General features: G+C 35.4%; 1 protein-coding gene across 3 annotated transcripts in view; it reads right to left on the minus strand.

Annotated features, from left to right (window-relative positions):
- LOC121371064 (homeobox protein Meis1-like) overlaps window positions 1-23,460 on the minus strand; it is a 161,020-nt gene that overhangs the window by 86,200 nt on the left and 51,360 nt on the right. For all 3 annotated transcript variants that reach the window (XM_041496691.1, XM_041496693.1, XM_041496692.1), the window contains exon 8: window positions 12,226-12,358. In XM_041496691.1, the coding sequence (XP_041352625.1) occupies window positions 12,226-12,358 (133 nt within the window). The remainder of the gene's footprint in view (window positions 1-12,225; window positions 12,359-23,460) is intronic.

Genomic DNA, 23,460 nt, shown 5'->3' on the forward strand with positions numbered 1-23,460 from the left:
AAAAACCTCCAGAATTTAATGGCTACCATACCTAGACACCAAATTGAGGGACACTATACCAAACAGAACAAGGAGCTCACAAGACTACTGTGTGTCTCGGTGGCAGAGGTCACCTCAACACAGATAAGGGTCAGGAAACTAGCATGAAGGCGGGGCTAGATACATGAAAAATTGCCTGTCATTACTGGGGACAGTTTTGTGCCTGGCCAGCCCCCAACAAGAGAACAGAGCAGAAACTGTAAGGTTCGTTGTAAAGGATTCATTCTAAACCCAGGTATTTGCTGCTGCTGCTGTTGTCCGGGAGGGGACACAACCTTACACACAGGATTCATTTCCTGTAGAGGCCAAAGGAATGGGAGGGGTCAGCCACTCAAGCAAGAATCTTTGAATGAGGGCATCCAATACTGACCACTGCACTCACAACACTGACCACAGCTGGTCCTGCCACTAGGAATGGTCAATCTTTGAAAGATCATTAATTTGAAATCGATACCCCATTTCCTTAGAGGCCCTACTTGGAGAATCAACTTGTAAGAAAAATAAAGTTAAAACAATTATGGTGTAAAGTGAACCAGAGAGCTGTGAATGCATTTCATATGAATGCTTTAGTATTACAGAGCTGTCCAGGAAACGATCACATGAGACAAGATGGTCAGAAATCTTTTTTTTAAATGTATGCTGTAAATCTTTTTAAAGTGAAAATAAAGCCAAAGTTGCATTACACACTGTGACTATCCTCTTCAGTCATGTTATCAAGTCTTAAATAGCCCATTTGTTTTAATGTTTTATTATGAAAACTTAATTAAAAATAGTTTAATTGGTTTGTAAGTTAAATCAGTTAGTGGTCAAACATATTTATTAAAATAATAGATATACCATCTGCAGAATATCATCTGTTATTCAGTAGACAAAGTTATTAAAGTGATACAGTTTAAGAACAATTCAAACATGTATTGAATTATTATTGTGATTAATTATATTTCTTAATGTATTTCTATATTTAAAATATGGGTTTTATTAATAATATAATTCAATCTTTAACTGTTGAGCTCAATAAAAAAGGTTCAACTCATAGGCACATTTATTTTTCTCAAAATACTATTGTATATATGAGCTTATAATATATTAATATAGAATTATTTTTATTTATGTCTCATCTTTCAAAGAATCCAAAATGTTTGCCATGCTATTTATAAGTCACTCTGAAATTGCCAACAACATTTGCATCATTTTTGGACATACATGGATGACAAGTAAAATCATATTTTAAAATCATGTTCTTGTGAACTAAACTTCACTTTAAGTTGTCCACTCCATAACCCTGTGTGCTAGACCAAATGATGGTGGGTAATTTGTGTAAATCAGGGCTTACTATCATTAGAGGTAGTTTGTTCTGTCATCACTGAAAACCCAACAGAATGACCCCAGGCTGAACAGGCCTGTTGGCATTATTGTCCAACATTATGTCACTCTTATCACCCAGATTATTCAACTAATTACAGGAGATGGCATCAGCAAAATATACAAACTGAATTCACATTACTATAAACAATTAAGAGAAGTGCCACTGACTAAGGGAAGGAAAGGAGTGTTTGTTTTGAAACACCCCAGCAGATTGTTTTTAATCACTGGCTGCTAGATGTCAAACATGTGGTTATAGTGACACCAGTGTTTACAGTCTGAGAAGCTGTAATTATGGGAATATAAGCTGTTCTTTTAAATTAGCAGCAAGGATCTTTTATATGCACTTCCCACACAAAATAAATCAGAATATATAGACCATTACCATAAGGTATATTTAGGATTTTTGTTCCTACAAACAACCATTCCTTTCAAAGATGCTCCATGACTTCTGTATCAAAGACCATGGTATGTGCTGTCCTGTTTGATGAAAATGCATAAAATATCAAGTGCTTCAACTATTTTTATGAAGAAATTAGAAAACCGATGTACAGATAAACATGAAGCCACTATAATGTACTGAACAGTGTTCTCAACTTCCAGCCCATCTTGTATCTGTTGCCCAACAGGATCATAATAAAAAGCCCTAAAAGGACCCCACCACCAGATGGAGATTAAATTAAGGCATGTAGTGAAACACATTTGACCCTTTCTTTGGGGTATACTTCCTAAATATCACTTCCTTGATGGAGCGGGACTTCCGCTAATTTCACCCCTAGCACCATAACAGTCTGGTGAGAATAGTTCCCCAATACCCTGAGGCTCAGTGTTGTTCTAACTGTGTGTACCTTTCTCTATTGCCATGTATAAACGGTGGAAATTAATTACCGCTCACCCAGTGTGATGTTTATCGAGAGGCCATAAGCTGCAAGTCACTTCTAGTTGCCTCTCTAAATCCGGCTTGCTATCAAATACATCTTTTGATCAGCATCAGGGAATAAAATGTAATTAAATATATTTGGTAAACTAAGATTATCTATACCATATACATCAAGGAATAAAACAGGCAGGTGGTGAATTTAGTACAAGAATGAAGAAAAAAGGAGAATCTCACACACAAAAATATGAAGCCACGTCTACATATATATCAAAGAAGGAAGAGTGTTAATATTGATTTGGTTATTTTAGTGAATTTAATCAAATATTTGAGACACTTTCTCAATTTAAATTTAATAAAAAAAAATTCAATGCAAGTCGAACATTCAAATGGCATTAAGGGAAATAACTCTTTATAATGACAAACAGTAAAAAACAAACAAACAAACAACATATAAAGATAACACTAAATTGACAAATCTGAAGTGTGGTTGTAATAATGGCTTCAAAAGTATGTATGTTATAAACACATGTTTAAAAATGTATTTATTAACAATAATTCATAGAACTCCCAACTCCCACTGGTTAAACACTGTGTTTAATATGGTCTGTGCTGCCTATTTTAACAATGCTACAAAGCACACATCAAAACCTTGTTTACACTTCTTTACTTTTGAATTGGAACGGCAATTTAAATGGAGGTAGCAGGTTTGTTTTGTAATGTCCACATGTTACACTTACTATAATGGCTGTCAATTTGACAATGTGCTGGAGTTTCTATTAAACATCCATTAATGTCATTTCAGTTTGATACTGGTAATCAGCTGTATTACTGATCAATACAACAGTACCTGTTCCCCGTAGATCAGTAACACAGTGTTGGCAAACTAAAGAAAATTACGTCTTAACACAGGTGATTGCCCAATACAGATTAGAAGGCAATTAAAGTTGTAATGTAAAAATACGAGTGGATTTTGAACCACAAGATGTGTGGCCACTTAATTATGTCAGGTGGTTGCAAAGGAATGGAAACTGATATTATTTTAACAGCACCTCAGCACATTTTAAACTAAAGCTATTATGTGTCTAATGTATGTTTATTTCAACACTTGGTCGGGAGAGGAAACCCACCCCTGTTACATAGGCTTCCTCTATCAAAAGGCAGCAAGAGATTTTTTATATGCATTTTCCAACAGGGTGGACAATGCATTTTGATGTACCAGTCAATGGGTGGGGAAAACCCCCATGTCCATTTAGGGTCACTGGTCCTGTAGCATATCACACCTGAAGCAAGCACCCCAGCACTGAACTACATTCCACCCTTCAGAGTTTAAACCACAATATGGATGTTTTCTTAAGGCAAGTAACTGCCACTTTAACAGGTTGGCTGCAGTAAAATAGAAAGTATTTAAATTTTATGCGTTCTTTATATATAAAATGGTATGGTTTAGAACAAATATAATCATAATAGAAATAACAAGACATTTTGTCTCCTACATGCGAAAGGCCAAATATAAAGAAATATTACTTATAGGTCAAAGGCCAAATGATTATATCACAACTTCTACATTAATCACTTTGCCAGAATTGGTTCAGCCAGAGAGTCCAGTACATGAGGGGATCTAGTACATTAGACTGTCCAGTACAAGGTAGTCCCAGATAGATTTTCACCACAGAAAAAGAAATAAAGAAAGATATAGAAAGATTAAAATAGAAAACAGGCACAAAGATAGTGTGTGTGTGCGCACGTGAATGTGTTTGTGTTATGTGTATGTGTGTGTGTATCTGAGAGAGAGTGAGACAGAGAGACAGAGAGACAGATAGAGAGAGAGAGAGAGAGACAGAGACAGAAACAGAGGCTTAACAGAGACAGAGAATTCTTGACATTTCCAATGCTCCATCTTTTATTTTATGGTTCAAATCTTCAAAATTATTTTTTTAAACACCCATGCATAACTAATTCAAATACCAAGACCACTATACTATTAATCCTCACATGTTAATCTTAGGTCAAAGTAATGTTAACCTTAGATAAAGCTAACCAGGTAGTGTTTTACCTTGGATACAACAAGTCTAGGTCCATGTTGTTTTAATTTTGGATACAACTAACATAGGTTCAGGTAATTTAAAATGTTAATCTTAAACCAACTACCCCTTGTATGGGTAATATTAATATTAGATACAACTAACCTAGGTCCAGGTATAATTAATGCTCCACACCAGCGCAGTCCATGAATTAAAAGAGTTAACCTCAGATGGACTACTGCACACCAGGCCGGCCCGTGTTTATTAACACCTCTTTGGGACCACCCTCCAAGTTTTAAGACATATAAATTTAGCAACTGGCTGCTTGACAGTATAAAATATTAAATTTTACTGCAAATTAATATCTCCCAATGATTTCATCCACTGCACTTCCCCATGGGGGTGTGGAGGAGAAAAGCTTACTGGCCCATTGACCAGCCAAGGACCATTAGTCTTGCTGAAAAGAAACAAAAGGCCTGCCCAGCCCACAAGTCATTCGTTTCCTTTGCCAATGTGGCTTCTCCTGTGGACTGTGGCTTTACTTCGCAGGAGCCCATAGCCCCCATTGACCAAGTGGAATAAACGGTTTTGTTATGATTTAAAGCAGCACACTACACTGAGCTGCATATACCGGCATACAGAGGGGACATCTGCTGCGGAGATGAATGGGTCTTTATGCCACTGGTGAAACGAAATCAAATGGGGCTCCCCACATGAATGGCGATCTCAAATCTGACACAAAATATACAAAGCTGGACATTTAGCCAAACTAACAGCGAGAATTTACCTGGCCACACCACCCGGTATAGAAAAGAAGTGTGCGATAAGTTTAATACCCGCACTGATAAAGGTATGGGCCGAGAGATATCACTTGAAAGACTTTACATGCTGCTGATCGATTTTATCCCTATGCCGTTGTGCTGAGTAGCTAAGAAATCTAACAGAATCTAACCCCTTATGCCCTGCCTAAGGAATTAATATCGTGGCAATCGTGGTCGCCTTTTCAAGCAGTTGCCGGGAAGGCCCATTCGTGGCTAGCACTCCACCAAGACTTGTTATCAATCATTCCCGCACAAAACTATTATGTTGGGTAAGTTTATTTTGCCCAGTGTTTTTGCCTGGAGAAGCATTTCCTAGCCCAGCTGCTAGTGTTTGTGGTGTAGCTGTATCAGTTCCCTGGATTCCAAGCAATGACACTCTCACTTCGACCCCCAAGCTACACACTTGTAAGTGTCTATCAGTGTTGTGTTTTTCACCCATACAGTGTATAGTAGTGAAGCCTTCCAGCCACAGGGATCCTCATCAAGACCATGTATTAGCAGTCATAATTGTACAACCAGAAACTGGAAATGTTAAACACTCCAGTTTACATGCAGTTAGATGGATGGATGGATGGATGGATAGATAGATAGATAGATGGATGGATGGATGGATGGATGGATGGATGGATGGATGGATGGATGGATAGTTGGGAGTGATTAATAGATCAAAAGACAAGACTTTATGTACAGACACAGGGACATAAAGAAGTGATGTTGTACTTTTGTACATTTATATAAATATATGGATAAATGGATGGATGGACAAATGGATAGACAGACAGATGGGCTAACCAACAGATTTGTATCAACACAGAGGAAGAAAGAAAAACAAGCACACTTGGAAATAATAACATGTTAAAAATACTTTTATTTTAAGTATCCCTGACAGAATATCCCATATAATTATATTTTTAAAACCCCCAAACATTTTATTTATATTTGAGATAACTAGGAAAGGAAATCTGTATGACACAGGATGGCCAGAACAGGTGGGAATGCCAAACAGACAGCCAATCTAGATGTTCACTTTCTTAATCTGCTGAAGAAAGTTACAAACAGGGTCAAAGGTTATCATATCACTGTATCAAAAGACTCATGATTTCTGTGTGAAGAAAGCTGAGCTGGCTTGATTGAGAAAATGGCTGGCACTTTGCTGGAAGGTATGCCCCAGTGTGCTACAGCTGTAGTTGAAGTATTTACACATGGCAACAACACTTCCTAAAGCACATTATCATCCTCCTGAAGCTAATTACCTTCCTATAAGAGTTGTTATAGCTTAAAATACTACCGACAATTCATATATCTATAAGTGTTGTTATGGTTTAAATTATTACCAACAGCTCATGAATATATTTATAAGTTTCCTGCTATAATACAGTGGAAAACAAATGTAAACAATTTAAAAATAGAACAAGAAATTAAAAGAAATTTCAGATAAAATATTTTGAACATTAAGAAAGCACCCCCACTTTTGGAGGTGAAGAGAGATAAGTATTTACTCAACTACAGTAATCAAATGAGCATTCCTTTCTCTTTGTTTTAGATAAGAATAAATATCTTTTCGGCTGATAATATTCTATCTAATCTATGCATCTAATGCATATACCCAGAAATAGAACCTTTAAAATTAGGGTTCTTCTCACTAGCTGCCGTTACTACTACTGGTATATCATGAATGGCTGTTTTGACAGGTTCGACTGTACTTCTATATTTTGTATAAAACAAATATTATTTTATCATTGTTGGTATCAATCCACAAAGATTTTTCAAATCAATAAAGATACCCCCAAATGCCGAGCACCAAAAATCGCTGGTAATAATCCGTATGAATGGGAACAGAGTAACATTCAGCAATTTTTTTGAAGAGCTGTCAAAAATATTAACGAGACTGACTTAGTTGTGTCAACACATTTTGTGAGGAAGCAGAATCGAGTCATAGGGAATGAATTATGGTAATGGATAGGAAATCAAGGGTCGGGCTGGCGAGAATATTGCCTCTCCATTCAGTCCTTCGAATTAATCCTTCCTCCACCATGGGGTGCCGCACACAGACAATGGATTAGCATGAACTGACGAGAGAAGCCCGGGTTGTCATAAACAGATACTGAATCGGTGATCCGTCCCCAAGATCATTGCTGATATATTGGTGCCCTTTGATCCATCATTCTGCCATCATGTGCAAAAACTACGGTTTGCTACCAAAATATGGACTCAAACTTTATTAACATTCTTTCAATTTGTAATTTTCATGACATTTCCTGATTTAATGGTCGACTTTAGTACATGGGGATCGCTGTGGCTGGGGACATTTGGGTTATTTAATTTCATCTCCACTGCTCCTTTATCACTCATCGCTCACAAGATGGTGTCGTAACATACATAGCAGTTTCCACACACAGTGCAATATTTTTGATGCTCCAAATATTTCATGAAGTATGGCAAGTTTATTAATTTTACCAAATGAATTTTGCAACAAATTTCACTGATCTGATGATGGATTTAATAGAATTTAGGAATATCTAAATGAAAGGAAGTAAAAATATCTTTGATTTATAGTCAATATAAAATGCCAAAACCTAAATTTTATTCATCAATATTATTTTTTAATACATGTAATATTAAAAAAAGATTCGCCTTATGGTTAATAAACAAGAATTCTAAGGAAGCGTGATTAAAGAAAAAAAGAAAACCTTCCCACCACGTATACCTAACTACAAACATTACATGAAACCTTCCCATCACGTATACCTAACTACAAACATTACATGAAAATATCAAACAAAGTACAAAGATCCTCAACATATACATTTAAGGAACCTCCATCTCATTATTATTTTTATTTAATTACATAAAAACCAGGATTACACTAAAAGACGAACTCTAACTAAACCAAAAGAACACTTCTACACTAAAAGATCACTTTTTCTTATTTTTTGAGGCCATCTGCCCTGCCCTCTCCTATCACTTGCTAGGTATTGGTCTGAAACTACTATAACCTATTTTTTTTTACAACTATTCAGTCATATTGCTAAAAGCACATACAGTTGAATCTTTAACTTTCTTTCATGTAAACGGAGATATTTTGAAATGAAACCACTAAGTACTGGTCTTTATAAACAAAGTTTGTATTTTACAAATTGGGGTAGATATGCCCTACACTAAACTATATATATATATTTTATGGCATGTCATTTATTACTGTGAAATAAATACATCTTGTTATATGTGTTAATGCCAATATTTACATTAGTAATGCCAAGCATTATATAAAACAAAACAGACTAAACCAATTATCTACTAAAATATTAATGTGGTTAACACATTGTTGAACATCAAATCACCAGTCACATAATTTGGGCAAGGTTTGAAAGTATTTTGTAACTTTAATTTTTTTACCTTTGAATATTCCATTAAATTTTTATTTCATTCTTTATTAAACAATTTCTAAAATAGTAAATTTTTTAAGTTGTATTTTTATGTTTAATAAATACAAATTGAATTGGAGGATGCATTTGAAAGTGTGGATTCATAAAAAAAACATTTCTTTTTACTTCATCCCTATGAGGGCTTTTATTAATTGTTTTTCATGAATCCACACTTCCTCATACATTCTCCCCTAAATGCTCACTCGCAGTCTATATTATGTAACAAATATTTGTACAATATATCACAACATGCATTTATTGTGATTTTTTTCCTGAATCAACACACACATCCTATTTGTGTTTATTGAATCTGTTGTGGCGATGACATGCACTGTTTTCATTTCTGTACATCGAGTAACCCAGCAGACATGAAAATATCAGGGCCACAGAGATAATACAATATGCAAGATGCGTCATTAATACAGGTTATACACATAGAGTCTGTGTCCTGCCAGAAGCTTTTCTCATCCTCCACTGACATATGTCTTGCTGCGAGGGGGCCCTGGCCACGGGATGCCCTCTGTGTAGTAAATATTTTATTTTTGCCATGTTTTCTTTTCATGAGGCGTACAGTTCTTATAGGCTCACCAGGAAATGCTGCCCTGCTCGTGCAGTTTGGCTTTTCAAAACAATCATGCAGAGGAACGCTAACAAGTTTTCCATCAAGTTTTTAGTCAGGCGTTAAAATACAGGCCATAGAAGTCAAAGTCTTACGCACATGACTACACCACAGTCGGCAGACGGGAAGAAAAAAATGCCCCGTTATATTGGATTTCTTCCGAATATATCACCCAGGTCTGTTTACAGATATCCAACTAAAGGAGGGCAGTGAAGTTCCTTTCTAGTATTTCACAGATCAGTTGCCATGAAAATCGCCTCCATCTAAACTCTCAAAGTCTTTAGCAAAAAGATTACGACAGAGAAAGAGGAATAGGAGAAATTGGAAAGAAAGAAAGAAAAAAAATGCCCCTTTCCATTCTCATTTGGCTTTGTTTAATAGGAATCGCTGCATGTCCATTAAACTGATTTATAAAGAGCACAAGTTTGGCACACATAGCAATGTCCAGGAATACATTATTTCAGTTTGCAAAATATATCTCAGTCCATAAGTACATGTCAGTGTTGGGTGTTCACCACAGATACTCAAAGGCAATGGATATAAACAGCTAGGTCTGTATTTAAGACTGACACAACACTTCTGTTAAAGTGTTTCCACCTTCAGAATTATTTACACAAAGGCCTGCCAGCGCAGACTGATCCCGATACTTGTAGCAAATGAAACATATTCTCCGATTTCAAAATAATGGCATTTTCTTCTATTCTGTACACGAGCAAGACCAATGTATGGGAAAAGATTATCAAATATAACCCACATAATAAAATAAAACAAACAAGCAACCTTGCCAGAACTGTTTAGAAAGTTTTCTTCAGCCGATCAGAGCTTGGTTTAGTTACCGTGGAGAAAAAATAACCGAATTGTGGTGTTAGAAAGGAAGTAAAGATGACTACATGTGGGGTTGACTTCTAATGGTGAAACTAAATGAGGGATCTATGAAATATAGCGGAGTGTAAAAAACCCAGGTCACAGCCACAAACCATATGATCTCAATTAAGCTACCCACGATAAGCTGTAGGAAAACACTGCATAACAGACACCCTTGAAAATAAATCTCAAATTTTATAGATTATCCTATCTGATGAAGTTAATCTGTCTTTTGATCTATACCAGACTGTCAACTGTGACAGATGTCCTTTAAGGTCGAGATGTATGGGCTCGGTTATTTCAAAGTCTGTATTATATTTGTTAAATCTTGCTTTTTAGAACATGGATATTAAGACAATGACTTGAGTTAAAAAGACAGTGTAAAATATTTTTCGCTATTACAGCTTTTTGACTATTAAAGGGACTGTCCCGAGTTTGCATCCATTGTAAGATGTTTCTGACTAACAGTTTTATTGGTGACTAAAATTACATATTAAATACATTATCTTGTTTAGAATACAAGTGTCTGCATATCCAATGTGTTTGCTGCCATATGTGCAAATATTTGTAGTAGCAAGCACTTTTTCATTTTCTTCATGACATTTGTTCTTACACAAAAAATTATTACAAAGTAAAATTTTCTTTGGGCTACTGCAAATACTATACTACAAATAAACCTGGTTTATACAGATACTGATATTCTAAACAAGAAAATATTTTTAAAATGTAATTTTAGTCATCAAAAAGGATCTGTTAGTTGTAGACATGTTACAGTGACAGAAAACTCAGGACAGTCTCTTTAAATAACACATTATAAATCTTCATGCATAAATTATCAATTCTGAAATGTGTTTCTGGTCATCCTGGTATTTGTAGTAACTCAAAAAGTATTTTATGAATCTTGGATACTAGGGTCAGTGACTTTTAACATGAATTAAAAAAATATATTTTACCCCAAGAGCAAATGTACATTGATTTCATAGGTATGAATTAACAGATTCATTAACACCATAATGTAAACTCACCATTTTGTTCTCAGTCAACTACAGAACCCAGAATATGTATTTAGTTTTAACAGTTGAAAAATTGTCTACCATTAAAAACAGGCCCAATTAATTTAGTTTCTTTGACAACATTAAGTGAGAAATTTTTACTGTAATTGTTTTTACTGTAATATGAGGCTGCAGTAGCTATCATTATCTGACAGAAGAATGGTATGTCAGAAGGATTAACTCTTTTAAACCAGAACTGGTTTCCTGTGTCAGGTTTGCTAGGATAAGACCAGGTTAGTGGGTTAACAAATTGGTTGGTCAGGTAGTAACCTATAAAAAAGAAATCAAGCCACTTGGACTAACTTTGCTGAGGAGAGACAGACAACCCCAGGTGAATTAGAATATAGTTAACAAAGGTTATTACAGGCCAATTCAAGGAAATAAACTTTTGCCAGCTTTTGCAATAAGATACCCACACATTTTATCTGTTTACTACAGAAATACTTGGTAGTTTTTTGTGTGTGTTGTTTTTTGCTAATTATAAGCTGTATAAAGTTTCAATAGCACTGCTCTTCATCTCTAATTAGGACAGAAGACAACACTCTTCAACATGTGGTGGAGTGAGGGGAGGAAGATAAGGTATTGGAGATGTCTGGTTCAGTAAGCAGTCTTTTGAGTTTAGTAGAAGCAAAATGCAATGTTATTGCAAAGCTAAGAAAAATTTGTTCATAAAAAAGATATCAGTGCTAACATTAAACCTAGCATAATTTGTGTGGGTCTTTGTTTTCAGTACCAAGACTGTATGAATGACGTGCATGTGTATAAATACATATGAAATCAAAACAAGAATCTGAATGAGAGAATTCATAACAAAACAACACAAACCATATCCAAGAGGCAGCACATCCTGTTCCACTAGCAGCAGTACCTCCTTCAGCAAAGAGTAAAGTCTTGTCCATGTGTGTCCATTTTGGTTTTTGGGTGAGGGGAAAGGGAAGAAAGGGAAGAGAGAAAGAGAGAGAGAGAGAGAGAGAGAGAGAGAGAGAGAGAGAGAGAGAGAGAGAGAGAGAGAGAGAGAGAGAGAGAGAGAGAGAGGAAAGGAAGAGACAGGAGACAAGAGAGAGTTGAGGGGAGACAGAGACAAAGACAGAGAGAGGGGAGTGAGGAAAGGAGACAGAGAGACAAGTAGACAAGATTCATACCTGATTCACTGTTGTTTTCAGTGTTCACCGATAAGTTAGTATTTGGTTGACTAGCAGGTACTGGAGTGTCCCCGGATCGCGAAGACTGCGTGTCATCCTGTTGACTATAATTCAGAGTTTGTGATGGCGGTCTCTGGAAAAACAATAAAAAACTATTAATTTATCATCAAATTATTCAAATATCAAATATAAAAGTCAACTATAATACAAATACATAGATTATTACCACTAATATAAAAATAAAAAATTTGTCATATTGTTTTATTTTAGGTGCCAGTTGTAGTTCAATGGTAGATTGGTAAAGTGCTTGGGTGAGATGTGATGAACCAAAGAACCAATCAGCCTTGGTGAATCTGTCAGGGTAGGGATTTGTCATCCAAACCAATGCCCCACATCAGGCTGTGGTATATACTGTCCAGTCTATGGGTTAACTACGGTAACTTCACATAAGCGGTCCCTTGTATTTATTCATGAATACCCTATGTGGCAGCAGTACCGGGTAGGTTTCGTCTCTTTATGTCTAGACCAAGTGTCAAAATAATCATAGCTTAGACACCACATTTTGCCACTGTTTAAAAATGTGCTGAGTTGCCATTAAGTAAATATTCCTTTCCTTTCTTTTATTTCAGCATCACATTTCCATAAATTATATGAATTATAACAATATTTATTGGTCAACATGTTTTATTCTGGATAATTTTATGCCCTGGGATAAACATTTTAACCGCAAACAAAAAGCATAAAAATAGAAAAACAGTTTATAGATAGTACATTGTACAAAGGTTGTCTTGCTTGAGTGGTAACACTGCTAGTACGTGTTAAGTCACGAGAGTTTAGAGTCTCACGTTTCTTGTCATTGAAAAACTGATTCATTTAAAGTACTCAGTACATGTGAGCTTATTAAAAGAACAAAAAACAAAAACAAAACAAAAACAATCCAGTTTTTAACATGCATCTTTTATCGTATTATATATTTTATATAAATAATTCATATTACCGGTATATATTTTATATGTTATATCATCTTTTATCATATTTCTTATATCATAGTATACTGGTAGTATAAACTTTTCAAATATTTCTTATTCACTTTCCGAACTACATACCATGATTACGTAATGTCAAAATACAATACGAGTTTGGGGTTGACGATAGGTTGATATAGTTTTTTCTTTTTCAATGTTAGCTTTATATCAATTTTTACAATATCATGTTATTTTTTAAAATACTGTTCTTCTAGGACAAGAGAAGAAAGCTTTAGTAATACCACAGACTTCGGCTTGATGGTAAGGGTTGGGCGGGATAGGTGGAGGAAACTTATATTACCCATCAGTGTCATAACCATATAAATATAAATACTTTTTTTTATTTTTTTACTATTCCTTCATGCCCTGATCACCCTCAAACCCCTTCCATTTGGTCCTAGCTCCCTCACTACAAATTTAACAAAATAGAAAATATTTCACTGGACATTTTCAACAGCTGCTGCCAGTTTTTCTATTAAACAAACAAAAAAATATTTGTCTTACAACAACAATAAAGATTAATAGCTCTTTAATTTCACATGGGAAAGTCTGGTAGGTTATTCATGTTTTGAACATCTCTCTGACCCTCTCATCTTTCATGAATGACAAAAGCATTTGTAAGCTGTAGTGAGGCGAGACCCTTGTGGTACCTTCAACAAGACAGATTAGCAACTATAAGGTAAAGGCTGTGTGTATAAAGTCACCCTTCCCTCTCCGATTATAATACATAATGAGTTTTCCCAACCACGGATTGTTTGCTTGCTGGAGCCACGAATTGCTCCTTAAACTTGAGGCGAGAAAGGATGTCCCCTCAACAGATTTCACCTGGAGAGGAGGTCTGTATTATGTTCTCGTGAGTACACTCTTGGGCTGTTAGCACATTTATCCAGTATTGATATGAAAAACTTTGCCAAGTTATGGAAATTGTATACTGGCAGGTTTAAGAGGGATACAGTGTTTGACAACACAATGGACCTAAGGCCAATTTTGTTATATTCAACACAGAAAAAATATCATAAAGAATACAGTTTCAATGTGGCACACTCTACACGCACAATAGGAGCTGGTGAAATTTTTATGTGTGAACCAAATTAAAGGTGTGAAATATATACACAGCACACTATGGAGGGGCGACTGCTAATTACCAGCGAGGACCACTGGCTGTTTCTGTGCGTTAGTCGGGTTCACTTGAGACTGAAAGAAAAAACCCTCGCCACTCAACGAACACTGGGACAGACTTAGTCGATTGACTCGGGCTGTCTAAGGTTGACAGAAATCTGATACAGCGTGACGAAGGGAGCAGACACATATATTTATTGAAACTCATCAACAAGTCAAAACACAAAAGAAATAAAGTTTTACATTCAACAAATTAAAACTGCTATGAAAAGCTGCTTGTCTGCGTCTCTAAATAAATCCCATTGAGAACTAAACTTGACGGAAATTAGATCGGGGCTAAGAAAAGCAGAAACTTGTGTGACTAACATCTTGAATTTAACCGTCTGTGCTAAATAAACCGTGTACCATGTGCAGTGAACATTACCATAGTTGCCCTAATAAATTGTTATTGGCGAGTAGTGAAGTATATAATCAACATTAAGTTTTCTCCTATTTTACACTGGTGTAAGTAACAAGTATCTAGCATCCAGCTAAACTATTGTTACTATTTACTATTATTTGCCAAATCAGGATTAGATATGGATTTTTCAGTGTAGAGCAACACCTGTATTCCATTTTTGCCACCTGGTACAAACATCAATGATTTATTTATTTCTGTGGAGATTTTTAAATTAAATACATTAATAACAATCCTTGTATGGTGGTAGCTTAGGAGATCACTATCTCTTTAAAAAACAAAAAAAAACAATTATAGAGTAATTTCTAATTTTACAAGTACAATGCTCATACAATTGATCAGTGAGAGACTACTCTGCTGACATGATTTTATTTGCTGACAGTGTTTTGTAGATCACTTTAATACTGCCCTGACAAACATATATTTGCCACACGGTACAAGCCTTTAAACGAGTCACATTCCAAACAATTATGAAAGGTGTGCTGCTCGTAACAAAAGACCAGAATCGGGAAATCAGATCTGAATTAACATTTCTTGCAAAGGGCCAAGACATTGTCTTTTGAAGAAAACATTTACAAGATATTAAGATATGAAGCTTAATGCAATAAAATTCCAAAGTCATTACATGCACAATTTCTTTGCAAAGGGGTGGCCTTCAACCACATATCACAAATCTTAATGAACATATCAAGGTTCTGCAGTGATATCGGTGGTACTTTCAACATGTGTATAAAATCTCCAGATATAAGTATAACTAGGCAAAAGAATACACACCAGAAATAAAGTCTAAAGAAAAAAGATCTAGGTATCAATATTAAAAATTGTAATAATTATTGCACTATTGTCAGTACTAAAGGGTGAACAAATAAAAATAAAACAAAGGAAGGATGGACTGGGTTTTTTTTTCAATTTAAGAACACACGTACTAAAGACATTTTAATTACAGTTATATGGCATCAGACATATGGTTACGGAAACCAACAAAAAATGACAGAGGAAACCCACTGCAGGCATGCAAAGGGTTACTCTTTCCGATTAGCAGCAAGTGATTTTTTATACGCAACATCCCACAGTTGTCGAGCACAAGAAATAGGCCAATGGGCCTATCCATGGGGATTGATCTTAGAATAAGGCGAGTGCTTTAACACTGGGCTGCATACTCCCTATCCCTCCAAAAATAAAACAATCCCCTAATAGATGTACAAGTGCATATATGTCTGGAAGGCAGTTGTTTTTTGCTTTCAGCTACATATTTAGTTGTTTGTAGTGCCATACATCTTCTCGTGATAAAAAATACATAGAGCATTTTTATCATTAAAAATGTATATCTATGACCCCTCCTGAAAATGTGAGATACTTGTAAACAAAGTGAGTCATTATATCCAACAAAACCAGCAGAGTCTTGAATTAGAAACATAACTTCCTCCAGTTCCGCACACAAGATTACACAAATATTCTAACACACACATTAACTTATCTTTCACAGTATATATATATACACATGTATATATATATTCAAACTTTATTTATATAACCTTATATAAGCACTGAAAAAAGGTACAAGATCTTGTGCTATAGTTATAAAGGCCTAATTTGTTTAGACGAGTGAAATGCTTTGGGTCATCTATAACAGGAAAGGTGTGCTAAATGCATGCGCTCACCTGCTGGGATTAAGCACCCTTGTTTGGAATGCGGGACTATACCGTAATCCCAAGATATTTTAAACTCACTAAACTCACGTGTGTGGCTGTTGTTCGATGTTTAAATTGTACAATAAAAGAGTGAAGCATGAAAAGAGGAAATTCTACAGTATCTAGTGTTGTGTGTGTGTGCCGCCAATGCCGCCTCCACCAGGTTATGCTTGGCTGAGTGGCCGATACAATTCTTTTCACAAGATATAGCCATGTCTTTAACGTCTCAAATATCCTGTAGTATAGCCAAATTATTCACCACCTATTGATTCAAAATAAATGTCTTCCAGCAGACTACACATAAATAACAGCCGTTCTTTACAGCGTTAATATATAACATTTAAAAATGTTAGCATTAAAATTTGTTTTGTTTTTGTTTATTTCTGTTGTTGTTGTTGTTGTTGTTGTTTGTATACAAAAGATTACAACAGTTAAGTTAAAGTTAAGATTTAACTATTTGAAAAAATGCAATTTACCTCAACATATTATTAAAATAAATGTAATGAATTTTAAAAGTTATGTTAGGAATAAAAAGAATTCCTTGACATTAAACCTTTATCATGAAGAAATCAGGATCTTGATTTGTGATCACAAAAAATGAAATTCCCACTTAAATTAATTAATTTGTAATGAGTGATTGTAATTTTATGGAAATATACCAATCATACAAGATAAGATAAGACTGTCTCTGTTGCATATCTCAAAGAAAATGCTCATGCCTATGATTGTAAACCAGCAAAACCTTATTTACAGGGATCATACACTACAAGTACCTCCATCCATGAACACTGTACCCCCCCCCCCCCCCAATATTGCAGATATTTTATAACTATCTTGCACAAAATACCACTCTTACATCTACTTCCTACTTGACACACGAGCGACTTAAAACACATTGTATTTATTTGTGGTTACTGTGGGTGGATTGGAGAACACATTCCTAACTGCCCTGACTGCCACCGAGCACACCCTGTGTGGAATTCCTGGCCTCACTGGATGTACAGGTTGACAGCCAACACATAGTCCATCCAGGATGACCTGCAGATTATTTAAACCAACACACTGAGTGGCTTTAACTTCAGATAACTGATAATGGCAGCCATTACGGGTCAAATTTATAATAGTAAACAAATGTCCCAGCCACAAAGTTGGCCTGCATGATATATCACACTTTTGTAAAATAATTCTTATGTGGTCAGATTAGTATACATGGGCATAGGAAGGTGCTACACACACATATATATAAATATATAAAAACCATTGCTGCTACTACAAAGTGTGTGTGTGTGTGTGTGTTTGGGTGTGTGTGTTTGGGGGGGGGGGGGCACAAGCCCCCTTGCCCCCCACTTCCTATGCCAGTGTATATAATGCAGGCATGTACGGCCTGGGGCCTGTATCACACCACTTGAGGACAAAAAATGTACATTTATTTGTCCTGTTATATATAAATAAAGATTAAAAATCTGGTTTCCCTCCATACTAGAGCCTGTACCCCCTCAACTAGAGACTGTCCTCCTTTTTCAGATGTCATTCATACAGACGTGTAATGGTCACGTAACATACCGATACTGGTGGAAGGAAATAAGGGATCACATAAATAGTAACAGCAAATGGTGACTGCAACCAAACCCCTCTTCTATATATATAGTGTGAGGAAGGTAACCATGTTACTGACATTCAGTGTCACGTTACTGACATACAACTCCACACTACATCTTTGTGTTTGTACACAGACATTACGACGCTAGTAATGAATTAAATTTGGTCTAGTGAGTACATTAACATGTCTTTCCGTATTTGTTCCCCCAACAGTATATATATATATATATGGACTTTTTCACAAGTAATCATTGGTAAAGAAAAAATAAACTGACCTGACCTGATCTGTCTTGACAATAAATATTTCTTTTTAAGGTTTTTTTTTTTTTTAAATTATATTATTTCTTTAACTTTAAAAAAAAAAAAAACTGCATTGATAGTAATAGCATTCCACTACACTGAATTTATTAAAGTATTCATTAACGTAGGAATAATGATAGGCTAGTCACGCCTAGACATTAGTTCATGATTTAAAATGAAGAAATAATAAATATCTATTGTTCTATTAATATAGACAATTCCCATTCATCTTTTATAAACCTAGTTTGATGCAAATGCTGTTTATAGAACTGATAACCAAACAGATGAAAGTGTATTGTATTTCATTCAGTTCATAGTCAAGCAATTAGAACAAAAAAAGTGTTCAATTCAATGTCTGTAATACATGCAATCTACTTATAAATTTGTTATGGTAAGCAATCATGATTTCAAATTTGTAATGTGCACAACAAAATCTAATAAAAAAATATCCCTTATTATGACTAAACTGTTAAAGAAAAATGTTTCCAAAAATAATTTACGTCTGATACTTGTCAGGAAATGAGTGATCTACATAGAGATTGTATCTCATGTATGTTCATTCAACCAAATAGTTATCTCTACATCTGGATATTAAGCATGCATCAAGTACCTAAATGTACCACATAATAAATCTAAACCCGCTTAGGCCTTGCAATCACCTTCGGGTTAGCCCAGATGCTGATAGAGAGAGAGAGAGAGCTGCATACATGACAAGACTCAACACATTTTGTACATTACTGTTCAGAACAAACCATCATAAAGCATGGCCACCATGGGCATAAGTTCTAATTTTCTAATTCACAGGACAGTACATACCATGACCTTTGAGGTACCAATTGTGGGGTATTGGTTGGCAAGCTACAAAAACCCAACCCATATGTCTATCAAGGGTGATCGATCCTATGACCCATCGCATATCAGGTGAATGAATGACACCCCAGCACAAAAATAAACATCAGCTCCTGGGTGCCAACCAAAGGTAAGTATATGAATAGGATTATACCAGGTGAATGGTCTACAAATGAATAACATACCATCACCAATATAGGTAAACACATGGATGAATGTCTAATGACACCCCAGTATGAAAAATACATCGACTATTGGGTGTCAAACATAGGCAAGTACATGAACACCAATCCAGGTGAATGCAAACATACATCTAAAATATTTTCACTTTTATCTTACTTCGGTCTTTCACTTCTCTGACAATGAATGAATGTCCAGAACAGCAAGCTTAGACCTTTCCAGGATGTAACCAAGGATATCATACCTATAGTGCAAACTTTTCATTTATGGTTTCCATGACAAACACATCATTACTTTCCATTATCAGGAACTTAAAACCCCAGTGCTACCAAGAATGTTGTATAGTTTGTTTTCTTCAGGAAGAGCCCTGTAAGCGTGTGTCTTTAAATACCGTGATCCAGTATTAATAGCTACCACCCTAATGCAGCGTAAAACCTGGGACATAGCTCTTCTCAGTAGACCATCTTATTTTGCCCATTTGTTTTCCATCATTAAAACATAAAAATAGGTGCCTGAAAAAAGGAGAAAAAAAAGGAGAAGCCAAATCCAAATGGTGAAGTGAGAAAAACCATTCCAGACTGTAGCTAGTATCACATTAAGTACTTTTAATCCCATTTCAAAATACCTAAAAGACAGTTTATTGGTACTAGTATTCATATAAAATATTAACAATTATAAATATGCTTTCAAGAATCAAAATTACACATCTATATCTTCCCTCTTCATCCCTTCTTCTTCCCGCCATTCAAGTCATATTAGAAACCTATACATCACCCTCTGTTCAATTGGCATAATATCTAATACAGAAATCTGTGTAGGCTGCAAATATATTTAATAAATAAAATCATTTGTCAACCAGATCAGATTATATACCCAGTAATTTAAAAATGCAGTTAAACAGTCTACTGAATGTGTGTGTATATATTTCTATAGGGTGATATTCTATATAATGAATACCCCAACAGTGACATTTTTACATCTTACAAATCTCTAAAGTTAAAACAAAAATCCATAACATTCTGGTATATACATATAACCATGGTAAACATACTTTTAATAGACGAGGCATTTTCTCCTTTCACCAAACTCAGCAGTTAATCAAATAAATTAAGCCAATAGAAACTCGAACAAGACAAACAACCCCAAATTCCATTTAAGTCCATATTGTTGTGACTTATATTGCCAAATAAATTACAACTTTATTATATTTTCCTTTCCCTGACTCTTGAAAAGCCAAATATCATTTAGCTAAAGCTTTGTGTAAACAGATGTCGGCTGCGGAACTGTTTTCTCAATAAGACCGTGTATGTTTTGCCGTAAAAGTCAAATCCATAGAAAAGATCACTGTGTAATATGCCTTCAAGAAATGTTGTTGATCCTCCCATAAAAATCCTTTTCAAAATGTAAAAGCGATCAAGCTGCTGAGCACATAAACATTGAGAATGAGCCTAGCTCGAGGCAGCCGACCATCAGCAGAGCTCAACGTCAGAGAAAACCTCAACACAGTGACGAGCAGCATAGTCACCTTCTGACACATATCAACCCCATACCTCCAGAGAGACGAAGTTTGTCAAATGATCAAATACATCAACAGTGTCACTGTAAAGACAGAGCCCCGGGACAGAGATGTTTTGTTAACCCATCCTGTAAATGTGTATGCATGTTTGTGTGTGTGTCTGTGTTACATCCCCCTCTATGTACTCCCCACCTCCCCTGCCGTCTCCAACAACTTACACCAGTCATTTAATAGACTGACATGCAATAAAGAAGTTCTACCCTCCAGTTTTATTTGGCTGTTAGATCAATCAATTTGTCATAAGAAACTCCTGCTAGCAGGTCATGTCATGGGTTTTTATTCTAGATAAATCAAGTGAAACATTCAGAACCAAAGCGGAGTCCATACTGCAGACTGATGATTAATGACTGTGAATTCGGTCACAAAGTTGGGGAGTCTATTCTTTTCTCTTTTAACAGTTACGCCACTTTTTACGGCTTGACTTACACTCACACACCTATCACTTGTAATGATTAACCACTGATCATGAATAACAGTTAAAATACTATTACACGAATAGACCAACTGGTCTGAATGATGAGCCCAAACAGGGCAACACAAAAGTGGTAGGGTTAGGCTGTCACAGGAACGAAATGGTGAAATGGCTATTAAATAAAAGGTGCTCTGTTTGTGCAAGAAATAAATATAAAGTTAATTCAAAGAACCACAGGATGAAGAATGACACTGACATAGCTACATACAGGATGCCCACAATAGATCGGATGAATGTAAAAACATAAATCACATGTATACATTACTACTAGCCCCAAGACACAGAGGCAAGCGAAAAGTGTCAGTCTATACCCTACCTCACACGGTGTGCAATGTTAAAATTTGTTTTGCTCAACAACACTACTAGAGCACATTCATTTATTAAGCATTGGCTATTGGATCGCAAATATTTGGTCATTTTTGACACAAATTCTTAGAGGAAACCCACTACATTTTTTCCATTAACAAGGGATCTTTTATACACACTTTTCCACAAACAGGATAGCCCATATCATGACCTTTGATATACCATATGGTTAGGATGGGGGGAAAAAACACAATCAGAGAATGGGTCCACTGAGGTGGTTCAATCCTATGACACAAGCACCCCTCTACCGACTGAACTAACTAGATCCCACCTCATATGGTGTGCAAAGTCCTCAACAGAATGTAAACTAGGGTGACACCGATTCAATCCTATGACACAAGCACCCCTCTACCGACTGAACTAACTAGATCCCACCTCATATGGTGTGCAAAGTCCTCAACAGAATGTAAACTAGGGTGACACCGATTCAATCCTATGACACAAGCACCCCTCTACCGACTGAACTAACTAGATCCAACCTCATATGGTGTGCAAAGTCCTCAACAGAATGTAAACTAGGGTGACACCGATTCAATCCTATGACACAAGCACCCCTCTACCGACTGAACTAACTAGATCCCACCTCATATGGTGTGCAAAGTCCTCAACAGAATGTAAACTAGGGTGACACCGATTCAATCCTATGACACAAGCACCCCTCTACCGACTGAACTAACTAGATCCCACCTCATATGGTGTGCAAAGTCCTCAACAGAATGTAAACTAGGGTGACACCAATTCAGTTTTCACTGGCCATTAATCAGATCCCTGGAGCTCAAACCATATACTATATAATTAATCCTTTCAGTGGGGGATGTCCATTCCATACTGGTAACAAAGCCACACTAACAGTTATAAAGTTAGATAGACATATACATACAATTACAAGAATAAAAAACTGAGATTTGAAACATTTACAATTTTAAGTTAATTTAATTCCTTTTTTTTCAAACAAATTGGACATAGTTTCCTAAGCATTTAGTTTGGATCTAACACACCCCCAGCTCCTGAAAAACTCAATTTGAATGTAATAGTAAGAGTGTTTACTGTTTAGTAAATATGATTTTAAAATAAATAAATAATACCTGTCAATAGAATAATACTTTTTTAATTCACAAAAAATCATAATTTTAATGTATTTTTCTTCTTTGTTTAGTTTTTTTGATAACAAACACTTAGTTGTTAGGTCTGCATGTGTATGAAACACAGATATACATACGATTACCATGGTAACTGAAAAACCATCATACACATGAGTTACTTTATTTTTGTTTTCTTATTAAAATTTAGTTTATGATTAACATATATTACTTTCTACTGTTATTTCGAAAACACTATGCTTTAATTTTTCAAACCTTAATGAATAAATCTGTTAGTACTTGTATCTTTAACATGAGTATAAATAGTTGTTAAACTATACAGTCAAGGTAATCCTATTTATATTTCAAATGGTAATATTATATTTTCTGATCCAATTCAAGGAATAATATATTTTCTTTTACTTTAATATAAAAAAACTCCTTGTTATGCTGATTCAGTTAATTTCATAAGATTAATAATAAGGAAATATTATCCTGATAATAAATATATGAAATATTTCA

Source organism: Gigantopelta aegis, chromosome 4 (assembly GCF_016097555.1).
Source record: "Gigantopelta aegis isolate Gae_Host chromosome 4, Gae_host_genome, whole genome shotgun sequence".
NCBI classification, from domain to species: Eukaryota; Metazoa; Mollusca; class Gastropoda; order Neomphalida; family Peltospiridae; genus Gigantopelta; species Gigantopelta aegis.